The 12757-nt window shown below is 68.2% G+C and overlaps 1 protein-coding gene across 1 annotated transcript; it reads right to left on the minus strand.

Annotated features, from left to right (window-relative positions):
- Positions 1–1856: 1856 nt before the first annotated feature.
- TCIRG1 (T cell immune regulator 1, ATPase H+ transporting V0 subunit a3) lies at positions 1857–12407 on the minus strand. The gene is made up of 18 exons (XM_031943614.1): positions 12150–12407; positions 8888–9008; positions 8425–8503; positions 7905–8107; positions 7416–7628; positions 6860–6942; positions 6647–6740; positions 6097–6309; positions 5752–5902; positions 5441–5580; positions 5173–5330; positions 5006–5096; positions 4232–4350; positions 3922–4135; positions 3218–3526; positions 2858–2975; positions 2223–2396; positions 1857–2150 (listed from the first exon to the last, which is right to left on the minus strand). The coding sequence occupies exons 2-18, from the start codon at positions 9002–9004 to the stop codon at positions 1990–1992; spliced, it is 2637 nt and encodes an 878-aa protein (XP_031799474.1). The 5' UTR covers positions 9005–9008; positions 12150–12407; the 3' UTR covers positions 1857–1989.
- Positions 12408–12757: the final 350 nt, after the last annotated feature.

Raw genomic sequence — 12757 nt, forward strand, 5'->3', positions numbered from 1 at the left:
CCTGAAATCTGCTGAGAGGAGCACGAGGAAAATAGAAATACCTATCCACACTCATCAACTCCCTCCTGCAGAAAGAGGTGGGAGCCAGAGCTGTCCAAGGGGGGCAAGTGGCAGCAGACCCAGGTTTGGGTCACCCGAGCCTGTGCTGACCCGAGAAAAATACTTGCAATTCAGAGTCTCTGACAGCAAAGTTTGGTTCTGCTGCATCCTCACTACATAAGGAAGTGCTCCCTCCTTCCTTCTGTGTGCACAGGAAGTGCTGTTTCCCATCCATAAAATAAAGGCTTCCCAGTATTGGGACCGCATTAAAGGGTCCTTTGTGGGCTGCTAATGCAGCCCAGACCTAGAAGTGAACCCTGGGAAAACATGGCCCCTGGGGGAGCTCTCAGTAGTGTTTGCCCAACAGCTCTGTTCAAATCCCGGCTCTGCCCCCAGGCGCTCCTTCACACTCCCTCCCTCATCTCTACGATTCTTTGGGGGCCTCAGGGCGCCACTGGTTTTTGTCACCCAGACCTGGTGAGGGAGAAGCCAGGACATCGGACAGCAGCGTCCTGGGTTGGGGCCACTGATGGTTTTGGGGAGCACTTAGTCACGTGATGGCTCTGAAGACTTCCTGGTGTCCCCCCATGTCTCCTCCCTGCCTTGACTGTGCACAATTCCTTTAAGGGGTCCTCCCAAGACGCTCCCCAGGCTGGGGGCTCTCCCATGGACCCTCTCCTTGGAAGCCCCCCCCCTCTTCCCGGGGCCCAAGATCTCAGCAGCAGACCCCTGGTTTCTTCCAGACTGCTCCCTGCTGCCCACCTCCCCATTCCCAGCTCATCCACACTGATTTTGTGCCCGCCTACAAGATGGCAATCTAAGGTTTGGCCGAATTGGCTTCAGACTAGGGAGAAGTTGGAGAGCCAACTCACCAGGCTGTTGATTCCTGCCCAGTCCAGGCCTGGATGTTTGCCCGGGGCTAATCTCGGCCTCCCTGGGCGGGGATGGGGAGCGACAATGAGTCTTACATGGGTTCTGAGGGGGCTGCGGCCCAGCCGGCCGGCTCCTCCTTGGGCCTCTCCTTCCCCAAGCCTGGAACTCTGAGCCCGCCAGAACCAGGAGGGGGCCCAGGCCGGAACAGGCCAGAGTCTGCATGACAGCCTGGGGGCCGGGCCCTAAAAGGGCCTTTGCCTCCCCCCAGTCCCTCCTGGCCCCCTTGGGAAGGCTCCCAAGCAGCTGTCCTGACCACCTCCAATGCTCCCCTCCTTGGGGTGTCCCCTAAGCCCCATTTCTCCAGGGCTTTTCCTAGTGAAGGACTCCCTGCCAAATCTTCAAGACATGTGATAGGAGGATTTAACCTGTTTTTACAAAGCAAGAAACTGAGGCAGGGTTGGAATCATGATTGGGGTGCCTTCCCCTTGGCCACAGCACCCAGAAAGCCCCCAGGCTCAGGAGCCCAGAACTGAGGCAGCTTCTTCTAATGGTGTTGCCCGCCTCTGTGGTCCCTGCCCAGCCACAGCCTCCGAGGAGCAAATGGTGGAGGAGGGTCAAGGGCCTGCCGTGACTGGCAGAGGCAGGGAAGGGGCTGAGCCACTTTGGAAGGGCCTTCACTGCTGGCACGGGCCGCTGGCTCGAGCTCCCCCACTAGAGTGGGCAGAGCTTGGCACTTGGCACACAGCAGGTGCCTAATCAATGTTTTGCACCTTAGCCCTGGGGGGAGAGGACAAATGCTATTCCCTTTTTTAGAGAAGCAAGTTAGTGGAGAGGCTGCCACCATCCCCCAGCTGGGGAGTGCCAGATGTGACGTGCACCCCCAAACACCTGCGGGCAGAGGGGGCCCACCTCCCCAACCCAAGGAGCAAACCAGGCAGCCTCAGTCTCGTTCGGGTCTTTTATTCCTGTGGGGGTGCCCCGGGGTGTGGTGGGCATTGGGCCTGGGGGTGGGCATTGGGTATCAGACATGGGCATGGTGGGTAACGGGCACAGGTGTGGTGGGCACAGGTGTGGGCATCAGACATGGGGATGGTGGGTGTGAGGGTGGGGGGCATGGGGTGTGGGCATGGGGGGCATTGGGCACAGATCTACAGAGCACTCTCCTCCACCACAAAGGTAAAAGGGCTCAGCTTGTAGCCGGTGCCAGCGTAAAACTTGTTCTGGAACTCCACCCTGTGGGCCAAGCGGGCGTCAGAGGTCTGGCCCCCCCCAGATCCCCCCCTCCCCGCAGCCCCCCGCCCCCTCACCGTCAGGACGCAGGGCGTGCAAGAAGGCCGACAGCCCCTCCATCACCAGCAGGATGGCCACGGTGAGCACCGCGAAGGCGGCGAACACGGGCACCAGCGCCACGCTGGCCACGCCCACCTCGCGGCCCATGCCCAGCCCGATGCGCATCACCATGGCCCACAGCACCTCGGAGAGCTCTGGGGGGAGGGCGCGCGCTCAGCCCCGGGAGCGCGCGTGCACGCCCACGCAGGCGTGCGCGCGCCGGGAGCGCGCTCCCCCCTCCCCCCCTCCCCTGGGCTCGGCCCCCAGCGTCCTGAGCCGCCCCTTCTCGCGGCTCCTCCCGCCCCCCGCTCTTTCCCACAAGATCTCTAAGGTCTCTAAGCTTCCTCTGACCCGCCCCGCCCCGGGGAGCCCGGACTTTGCCCGAAGGCCCATCGCCGGCCTAGCGCACGCGGACACCCCCCCCGCCCCGCCCAGCTGAGCGCCCCCCAAACTCCCGGGGGGCAGGAGAGTCCCTGGGCCGGAGTCTGCAGCCGGCGGGGGGCGGGGCCAGGATTGGGGGCGGGGTCAGGACTCGGGGAGGGGCCCGAGGTCTGCAGCAGGCGGGGCCAGGACCGGGGGGCGGGGCCAGGACCGGGGGGGGGCGGGCCACACTCACGGGCGTGGGCCAGGCTCAGGGCCCAGAGCCGCAGGTAGGAGGCGGTGTTGGAGATGCAGCCCAGGCAGTACTCGATGGTGTGGATGGCCTGGTGCATGAAGACCTCCGAGAAGTCGAACTGCGGGGGGAGGGGGCCGAGAGGCTGGAGGGCAGCCCCCACCGCCGAGGCCCGCCACGCCCACCCTCCCGAACCCGGGGGCGGGGCCGCGAGCACCACGTGCTCCCGAAGGCAAAGCGCGGCCTGGCCCAGGGGTAGCGGCCTAGACGTGCCCCGGGGCGCCCCGCTCAAGGACCCCTCCCCCCTCCCCCCACCCTCCGGGAAGCACGGCTGGGGGAGGGGGCGGCCGCAGCGGGACTCACTCCGGGCTCGGGCTCCTCCTCCGCGGACCAGCCTTTCTCCTCATCTTCCTCCGCTCCCGGGCCGTTCGGGGACGGCTCGTCCAGAAGGCGGCGCTTCTCCGAGGAGCCCTGGGTGCGGGGAGGGGGAGGGGCGTCAGCGGGCACGCCAGGGGGCCGCCCCCGCCCCTCCCCCCCCCCCCCCCCCCCCCCCGCTCCGTCCTGGGGGGCCGGCCCGCCGCCTTTTGCCCGGGGAGCCCAGAGGTAAAGTCCCAGGAGCAGGACGGGCACCGAGGCCAGAGCCAGGATCACCAGGAACATCTGCACGGGCTCCTGCGGGCCAGAGGCGGGACCGCTAGTGGCGGAGCCCCGGCCCTCCCCGCCCTGCCCCCTCAGCCCCCGGCCCTCGGGGCGCAGACGCCCCGCCCCCCCCCGGGGGGGGCTGTTCCAGTAAAAAGGGCCATAAGGGAGGAGATGCTGCGGCTGCTCATGGAATGGGCGGAGGGGGCTGCCCGGGGGAGAGGAAGCGGCCCCGGCTCCCCCCGGCTCCCCGCTGCCCCCTCAGCCCTTCCCGGCCTCCCGACCGGGTCCCAGGCCGGGGGGGCCCCAGCTGGGGGCTGCCCAGCTTTTGTGCCCGGGGCCCACAGGGCGGGCAGTGCCAGGGGGCATCAGGCAGTGCCGGGGGCTGTGGGCAGTGCCAGGGGCGGCGGGAAGCCGGGGAGGCTCACCTGGTGGGGGTACAGGGGCTTGTTGGTGGGGCTCCGGGAGAAGAGGAACATGTTGATGAAGTGGATGAGGATGCTGGGCGCCCACGGGGAGCTGGTGGCCGAGAAGCAGAGCCACTTGTAGGCGATCATGAACACCAGGTAGCCGAAGAGGCCCAGGAGGAAGAGCATCTCCGGGAGGAACTCCAGCACGAGCCGGTGGGGCTGCCTGAAGTGTCTGGGGGGGGGGGCAGAGGCTGCTGCAGGGGTCTGGCCCCGCCCCCACTCCTGCCCAGCTCCCAGCTGCCCCCAGGCTTCCCTGCCCGGCCCTCACATGTGGTTGAAAACACCCAGGATGACCCCAAAGGTCATGTGCAGGATGCCCAGGATCACTGACATCTTCATCTTGAAGGAGTTGAGGAAGCTCAGGTGGTTGATGGCCAAACTCCATATCTGATCAGGGCAGGAAGGGACAGTTGGGGGCTCCAGGGCCCTAGGGGGGGCTCAGGGACCCCGTGCTGCGGGCTCCTCCCTTGGGTTTAGCATCTGGCCTGCCTCACCCTCCCAATTCACTCCGCTCTGCTTCCCTTCTGCCTTCCTTCAACAAGCACCAATTAACCCCCTACTGTATACCAAACCCTGGGCACTGGAGGAAGTGCAGTCCCTGCTCTCAGGGAGGTCACCCCTAGGAGACAATGAAGGAGGGGCAAGCCTGAGGAGGGAAAGGCCCCTGGAGAAAATGGGGCTCCCGACCCGGAGCCTTCTCCCCAGCTGACCGATCACCCCGGTCTCTCCTGCCTCCCTCCAGTGGCCTTGTTCAGCCTCTTCCTCTCCCTCGCCAAGGTGACCCCTCCTGCAGAGGCTGCCACGGGGGCTTCTGGGGGAGCGGGCCTGCCCCGGCCCTCCAGCTCCGGCCCTTCTGCCCCCCACAAGCTTCTGCCCTCCTGCCCCTGCCCTCCAGCTCCGGCCCTCTCTGTTCTGTGTTCCAGGGCTCATTCTGGCTCCAAAGTGACCCCTCGGCTCTCACGGCGCCCCCAGCTCTGAACCCCTCTGCTCAGAGATCCCCCCGGGCTAGGTTCCGAGGGCCGCTCTCGCGGTCTGGACTCACCGGGTCGATTCCGAAGGGATAGGGTCCTCGGAACACGTCGGTGACGTTGGGGTCCAAGCTGAGCACCGGGTGGCTGGCCAGAAATCCCGAGCTGTAAGACCGAGGACGTCAGGGGGCTTCTGGGGGGGAGGGGAGGGATGGGGGGGGGCAGGGAAGGGCTGCATCACCTCCAGTTGGACTGGCTCGCCATGGCCCTGACGCTCCAGCCCGAGGGGAAGATGGCGGAGGCTCGACTGAAGCACTCGTTGTAGATGAAGCCGGTGTAGACCGAGAAGGCCCCCATGAGGAGGAGCAGGTAGCGGCCCCCGAAGAAGGTCCTCCAGATCTGGGGGCGTGAGCCAGGAAGGGACGGAGCTAAGCTTTGGGCTTCTCGGAGCTGGCCGCTCCTCCATCCCAGCCCCCCCAGGACCTCCCGCCCTGGCCCGTGGCCCTCACCTCATTCTGTGAGGCTTTCATGCCCGGCCGGTTCTCTCCTAGCACCATGGCCAGGGCAAATAGGAACATGAGCAGCCCGTGGCCCACGTCGCCAAACATGACGGCAAAGAGGAAGGGGAACGTGATGATGGTGTAGGGGGCTGCGGGAGGAGGACCACGAGACGGGTCAGCCGAGGCCACGACCCTTCCCTGGCTGCCCATGATGCCCGTTGCCATGATGCCCATCGCCATGCTGCCCGCACCCGCCTCACGGGCAGGACGTTGTCCAAGGCCTGAGGAGAGCCCGGCCGCCCCACGCCTGTCGCACTCACCCGGGTTCACCTCCTGGTAGCGCCCCACGCCGTAGGCGTCCACGATGCCCTGGAAGCTGGCGGTGAAGCGGTTGGTGCGGACCAGGGTCGGAGGCGGGTCTCGGGAGGGGATCCGGTGCACGACAGTCCCCACGCCGGCCCCGCTGCGGAGCTGCCGGAGGGGAGGGAGAACGTGGCCGCCGGTGCTGGGCCCCGGACGTGGCCTGGGCCGGAGACCTGGCTCTGAGCGAGATCCTGCCCTCGAGGAGCTTCCGGCCAGTGGGGGACACGAGGTGCGGGGCCCCCAGGCCAGGCAAGGACCAGCCTTCGGGCCCCCCCCGGGCAGGAGGGGCCGCCCCGACTCACCGAGCTCTCGTTGAGGGTCTGCTGCAGGGCCAGGAGGTCGCGGGCCGGGCACCAGACCTCGGCCACGAGGCACTTGTCGGTGACGCTGAGGCTGCACTGGTTGAGCGTCAGGTAGACGGCCTTCATCTTGCGGATCTGCACCTGCCAGGGGGGCAGCAGGCCCCGCACCCGCCCGAGCACCTGGCCCAGGAAGTGCTCGGTCTCCTGGAGCACCTGGGGAGGGCCGAGGCCAGGCGGCTTCCTGAGTCCGGGTCCCCCTCCCCACGTCGCCAGTCCCTGCCCATCGGGCTCCTCGGAGGCCCCAGAACCTCCCGCAGGGGGATGTGAGCGCCCTGAGGCAGGAACCGCTCCTGTCTCTGTAGCCCCCAGACGCTGTAGGTGCTTAATCAATGATCGCTGGCTGAGGGGCACGGGGGACTAGGCCCAAAGGGGGCACCAGGCTCGGGGACAGGGCAGGCAGGTCCCTGGTGGAACAAGCCCCCTCCTGGCAGCCGGAGGCTGGTCAGGGGCGCTGGAGAGGGAGCCCCGGAGGATGGGGTCGGGCTCTCACCACGCTCAGGTCCTGCTTCTGCTGCTGCAGGTGCTGCAGGCTGGCCACACGCTCCTCCTCCCGGTCCGGATACGGGAACACGTTGCAGTGAAAGCTGGAGGGACAGCGGGCTGGAGATGGGGCCGGGCAGGGGGCCGGGGGCTGGGGGCTCCTGAGGGGATTGAGGGCTGGGGGGTGGGGCAGGGTCCGGGGGCGGGGGCAGGGGACACCCACCAGTCTGTGATCTTGCGGATTTTCTGCCCGATCTGCTCTCCCCAGTAAGAGATGAGGAAGATGACCCAGGGCGTGCTCTCCCCCTGCAGGGGTCACCGTCGGAAGGGACTTTCAGCCACAGCCCCCCCGCCCCTCCCCGGCCCCCGCCCCGGCCCGCACTGCCCCTCCTTCGGACACAGAGAGGGGGGCGGGCCTGCCCCGGGGGGGAGGGCCCGAGTCTGGCTCCCACTTCCCCAAGGGCCGGGAACATTTCTGGGCTTTGGCCTCTTTGGGCACCAGAAATGCAGCAAAAACGCTTGGGGACCGATTGACTTTTGGGTCTAGTTAGGGTCAGAGAGGTCTGGGGTCAGGGGTCACTCAGTGACCAGGGGGATCAGCGACCCAAGGCCCAGGGCAGAGGCCGGCAGGGGGAGGGGGTTCGGGGGTTAGGGTCGGGGTCCTGGCGCTCGGCCCCATTAGCACCGAGGCAAATGACTAGGGACAAGGGGCCTCCTGCTCCACTTTGGGCTCCAGGGCCTGGCCCAGGACCTCGCCTCCGGCCGGGGCAGCCCCTTACCGTCAGGGGGTCCTCAAGGGACTCTTCCATGTCCACAAAGCTGGCGATGAGGTAGCCACGGCACGCCCGCCACAGGAGGCGCTCGAGGGCCCCCGCTCGCCATGGCGGGATCGTCCCTGCCACAAAACTGACAGAGGGCCCCGTGAGAGGGACTCCGGAGTCCCTGCTCAGCCCTGGAGGCGGGGAGAGCAGCTGAGGCTCAGACTCGGGGACCTCGACCCAGGTGGGACTCCCTCACCCTTGGCCCCCTCCCGGCTCCCCCCCCCACTCTGACTCCCCTCCCCTCCGGCGTCCTTAATCCCGTTCTGGGTTCCCTTTGGACCGTCTCTGATCCTAATCGGTCTGCCGGGGGGGGGGTGTAAAGGGGTCCTTAAAAGGGCGCTGGCGGGCCCAGGGGCTTGGAGCCCAAGCATGTGCCAGGTTGGGGGCGCCCTCGGCCCAGGGCCCCCCGGCCCGGTCCCGGCCCCAAAGCGGGCCCGGGTCGCTCACGTGCTGGCCGCGCGTGTGGGGCCCCTGGCGCAGGACGGCGTGGGCCTGGGTAGGGTGCATCCCGTGCCCAGGCCTTGGTTCCCGGACCTCCCCCTCCCTCGCCACCTTGGGTCCCCTGGATGCGCAGCCTCTAGGCCCTCCCGGGTTCCCCTGGGGCTCCGGGAGTGTCTGCCCGGCTCTTCTCAGCTCCTCCTGCAGGAAGGCTGCGGACAGAGGGGCCCTGAGAGCCGAGCTCGTTCCCACCCCCTGGCTCCACTCCTGGGCGCTCTGAGTCCCACCCCACCCCACAAGCACCTACTGTGCGCCGGTTCTGGAGCGGGCCTCCTCTCCCTCCCCCTCCCCCATTCTGGGTACCAGCCACCATGTCCGTGCCCTAGCTAGCGAAGGCCCCCCATCACCCCCCAAAATGGCCCAAAGGGACCAGAGCAGCCCGGGGGCTTCCCAGGAGGCTCTGGGGCCTCGGCTCTGGGCGCCCCCTCCTCGGCCTCTGCCTCCAGACCCGGCCTGCCCCGCCACTCACAGAAGGTCTTCTCCAGCTCCTCGCAGCGCCGCACCTCCCCCACGTAGCGCCGCTGGAAGGGGCTCATGGAGGCGTTGAGCTGCAGGGAAGGCGGCCGTGAGGGGGCACCCCGCGCCCACCCGCCAGTCCCCGCGCCCGCTGCCATCGGAGTCCATCTAAGGGGCTGGCTCCTCCCAGACTCCCTAGCTTGCAAAGCTCCCCAGAAAAGGGGGGAGCAAAATAAAATGGACATTATGTCCTGGCATCGGGACCGGGGAGCTGCAAGGCCTTTGGGAGGACCTAGCCCCAGGGCTTTGCAGGGGGGGAAATCGAGTCTCGGACGGGCCCGGGGTCCCAGGTTGGATGTGGGCGGAGAGTCCCGGGCTGGGCTCCTCGGTCCCCGCAGACCTCGGCCGGTTGTTACAGCCTGGGGGGGCGGTCCCAGCTGCCCACCACGGCCCCCCCTTCCTGCGGCCCCACTCACGTCTCGGAACTCCACCAGGCCCCGCTCTCCCAGGTCGCTCACACAGGTGTAGGCGGCGGCCGTGGGCAGGAACAGCTGGGCCAAGGCCACCTCCTCGCTGCGGAACATGGAGCCCATGGTTCTGCAGGCACAGAGGGTCGCGGAGTTGGGGGGGGGGGCCTCGCGAGAGGGCGCCCGTCCCCAGCCTCCCATGGGAGCCGAAGGCGAAGGCCGAGCTCCATATGGGGGGGGCCTCGCCGAGAGGCCCCCAAAGCCACCTGTCCCCAGCCTCCCATAGGAGCCAAAGGTGAAGGCCCATATCTGAGATCCGTCCCAGCTCTGGCATAGCACGGTCCCTGTTCTAGGGTCCCTCCCGATTCTGACAGTCTGCATGGGCTGTTGCAAAGTCTCTCCCAGCTCCGACATCCTCCTTCCAGGCTCCAGCATCTCTCCCTGCTGCCTCTCTGTCCTACGATCTATGTTCTCTGCTCCTGTGAGTCTCCCAGCTCTGACATTCCACGTTCTGGGCCCCTCTGGCTCTCCCTGCTCTGAGGTTCTGTCTCCCCCAGCTCAGAATTCTTCCTTCCATGCTCCAGCGTCTCTCCCTGCTCCGACGTTCTGCATGTTCTGTTCTCTCTCCCAGCTCCGACATCCCCCTCTATGCTCTGGGACCCCACGTGCCCAGGGGGCTTTGTGCCTCCAGGTGTGGATGAGGGGGGGCAGTTCTAGCAAAAGCGAGATGCACGAAGCCCCCTCCTGTCAGGGATCATCGCTCGCAGACGCGAGGAGACATGAGCGGGATGAAAACTACACATGGGTCTCGAAGTTTTCCCAAGTATCCGGGAACCTTTTCCCATCGTGCCTTTTCTCAGATAAAGGCTGCCAGTGAAAGACACCCCGACTGTCCCGGGGAAGGGGAAGGATCGCTCAGGCAAAGCGCGACCCAAGCCTGGGCTCCCCCAGGATCCACCGAAACCCAGTGGAGGCTCCTCAGCCTTCAGCGAGCAGAGGGAATGGAGGTAAGGAGACCCCAGGGAGGCTACTCAGGGGAAGCGCACAGGAGGGAAGCTCTGCTTCCTTTCTCCCCTCCCCCCCACTCACCAGCTTTAGGCTTTGGTCTCCTCTGAAAGACAAACAGCGGACATTCAGAGGAGGTTTTCTGCTCCCCACCTGAGCCCCCCCCCCCCCCACGCGCAGGGTGTGCGTCCCCAGGAGTGCTCTGGTTTTCCACGTGCTTAGGCGGGAGCCCTGAGCCCAGGGATGCTGGGATGCGACCTGGTGGCCATGCTCTGGCAGGGGGTCGCCCCCCCAAACCACGGCCGGGTGCCCTCGAGCCCCCCTCGTCCCCAACCACACAGCCCAGGGCAGGCTGGGACATCTGGAGCTGCTGGCCCAGCCCGGGAATGGCTTCCTGGGGAGAGGAGAAGGGGACCACAGGGGGTGGTCTGATCCACAGGCCGAGCTTCCTTCCCTGGCTCGGACCCTCCCCGGCCCCCAGGGGACTCTGGGTAGGCCAACCCCTGCCCTCAGGCTCCCTCAGGTCAGTCCAGAACTGGGAAAACAGGTGAGGCCGTTGGCATGTGACTGCGGGTGGTGTCACCATCTCCTGATGGGGAAAAGAGCGGTCATGGGGGGGGGGGGGGGAGAGACAGCATCCTGTGACCTTGGGAGAGAGGAGCATGACTGGAAACCCCCGGGGGGGGGGGTGAGTCAGGGCCCCAGGGCAAGTTCATCCGGCCGGGAAAGAGGAAGTGAGAGAAATGAAGTCCGCCTGCTCCCAGAGCATCCCTCAGCCAGCCCCCGCCTGGCTCCGAGGGAGGGGCAGAAGGCCAGACTCCTGGGGGGCTGGGGGGGGCAGCCCTGACCGGCCCCACCCCCTTCTCCCCAGCCAGAGGCACCGTCTGCCCCCCCCCCCCCCCCCCCCCCCGCCCGCCGTGATTTGGGGCTCCCCGTTCTCCCTTTCACTTTCACTTCATGAGGGCCTCCTTGTGTATAATCCCTGTGCTCGGAACTGGGTCTCCTGGGACCCGGGACGCCCCGAAGCCGCCAGCCTGGGCGAGTTCTGGGTTGGGACAATTCCCGCCGTCCAGGAGCCCAGCCCGGTTCGGACCAGCTCGGTCCCGGGCTCCGTTTCTCCGCTCTATTTCCCGTTAGTTATCCCTCCCCAACTGGCGGCTTTCACAGTCCCCAGAACTCCCCGGGGCCCTTTTCTCTGTCCCCAGAATTCCCCGGGCCCTTTCTGTCTCCCCGGTTTCTGGGCCCTCCCCCTGGGCCTCCGGGCCCCTGCCCGGCCCCCTTTTGGGGCCCCCCTTCCCGGGGGGGGAGGCAGCCGACTGGCACCCCCTTTCCCTTGGGGCCCAGGGGGCTTTGCCCGGGTCCGGGGGCCCCGGAGCTTTAGGGGTTCCCCAAGGGGCCTGGGACTGGGCCCCCCCGGGCCCCCGGGGGCTGGGGACCCGCGCCCCCCCAAGGGGGGGGACCAGAGCTCCCCCTTATTGGGTCGTGGGCCCGGGCCCCGCGGGGCGTCGGGCCAGAAGGCCCGGGGCCCCGCCGGGGGGGGCCCAGCGGGCCCCCCCCCCGCCCCGCTGGGGACGGCCTGCCCTTTCCCCGGGCGGGCCCGGGGATAAGGGCAGAACCCAGGGGAAAGGGGGCGGGGGGGTTCCCCCTCGCCCAGGTGGGCCTTCCCCCTCCCCCCAGCCCTGGGGGAGGGGCCCCAAGGGGGGGCCCCCCCCCGGGGAGGGAAGGGGACATCCCTGGGCGGGGGTGGGGCAGACGGCGCCTCTGGCTGGGGAGCGTCTCTGGGAAGGCGGCCGAGAAAGGGCTGGGACTTAGCGCTCCGCCGCCAGGAGCCGGGGTCTCGCCCGGGCCACCGCGGAGAGCTGGGAGCGCCCGCTTCCCTTTCTCTGCCTGGAAGCAACTTCTGCAGAAGGCGGCCCCGCCCCTCCGAGATCTAAGTTGTCACCCGGACGGGGCCGGCCCCAACACCAGCCTGTGTCCCCCGCGCTCCTGGGGCTCCCCATTTTCCAACGACAAGACTGAGGCTTCCGCAGAGTAAGCGCCTTTGGCGGGGGCCCGCGGGGGGGGGCGCTAAGCCTGAGGTTAGACCCAGAATGTCGGGTTCTGTCAGCCCCGGGTCTGGGCCGGGAGCGGCGGGGGAGGCGGGGAGGGAACGCGGAGGGGGAGGGAGCGGGCCCGGCTGCGGGGCCAGGCTGCGGGACGGCGGGGCGGGGAGGCCGCGGGCGGGCAGGTGGGACGCGCATCCCGCTCGCGCCCGGACCCCACTTACCCAGCGCGCTGCCCACGCACGGGTCGCTGCTCCCGGAGATCCGCCGCGGCCCGAGGGAGGCTCTAACTTCTGCCGAGGGCGGGGCGGGGCCGGGGGAGGGGCCTGGGGAGGGACCGCCCCCAACCCCCGCTGCCTCCGGGAAGCTCGGCCCCGCCCCTGGGCCCGCTCCGCGTTTGGGGTCGCGCCCGCGGGGCTCGAGGCTGCGGTCCCCGGCCTGGAGCCGAGACATTGAGCCGGGCCGGGCGGGCCGGAAGAGTCCTGGGGATGGGGGCGGGGAGGAGCGGCTGGCCGAGTGGGGGAGGAGCGGGGGGAGGGGCGTCCCCAGTGCGCCGGGCCCGAGGTGCTGGGGTGGGGTGGGGGGGCCGTCCTTGGGACGGAGGCGCCAACATCCACCCGGGGGATCCACGCGCGGGGCGGGGCCCGGCCGGACTCGGGGACCCGGATCCAAATCCAGCCCCAGCTTCCAGCTGTGGGAGCCCGGGCCCGTCACCTCCCCGCTAGCCTCAGTTTCCTCGCCTGTAAAATGGATCCCAGGAAACCCCAGGGGGTCGCAGAGCGGGGCTAGACCGAGAGGCCTGAAGAACACTCGACTGGGAAACTCAGAATGA

This window comes from Sarcophilus harrisii, chromosome 6 (assembly GCF_902635505.1).
Source record: "Sarcophilus harrisii chromosome 6, mSarHar1.11, whole genome shotgun sequence".
NCBI lineage: Eukaryota > Metazoa > Chordata > Mammalia > Dasyuromorphia > Dasyuridae > Sarcophilus > Sarcophilus harrisii.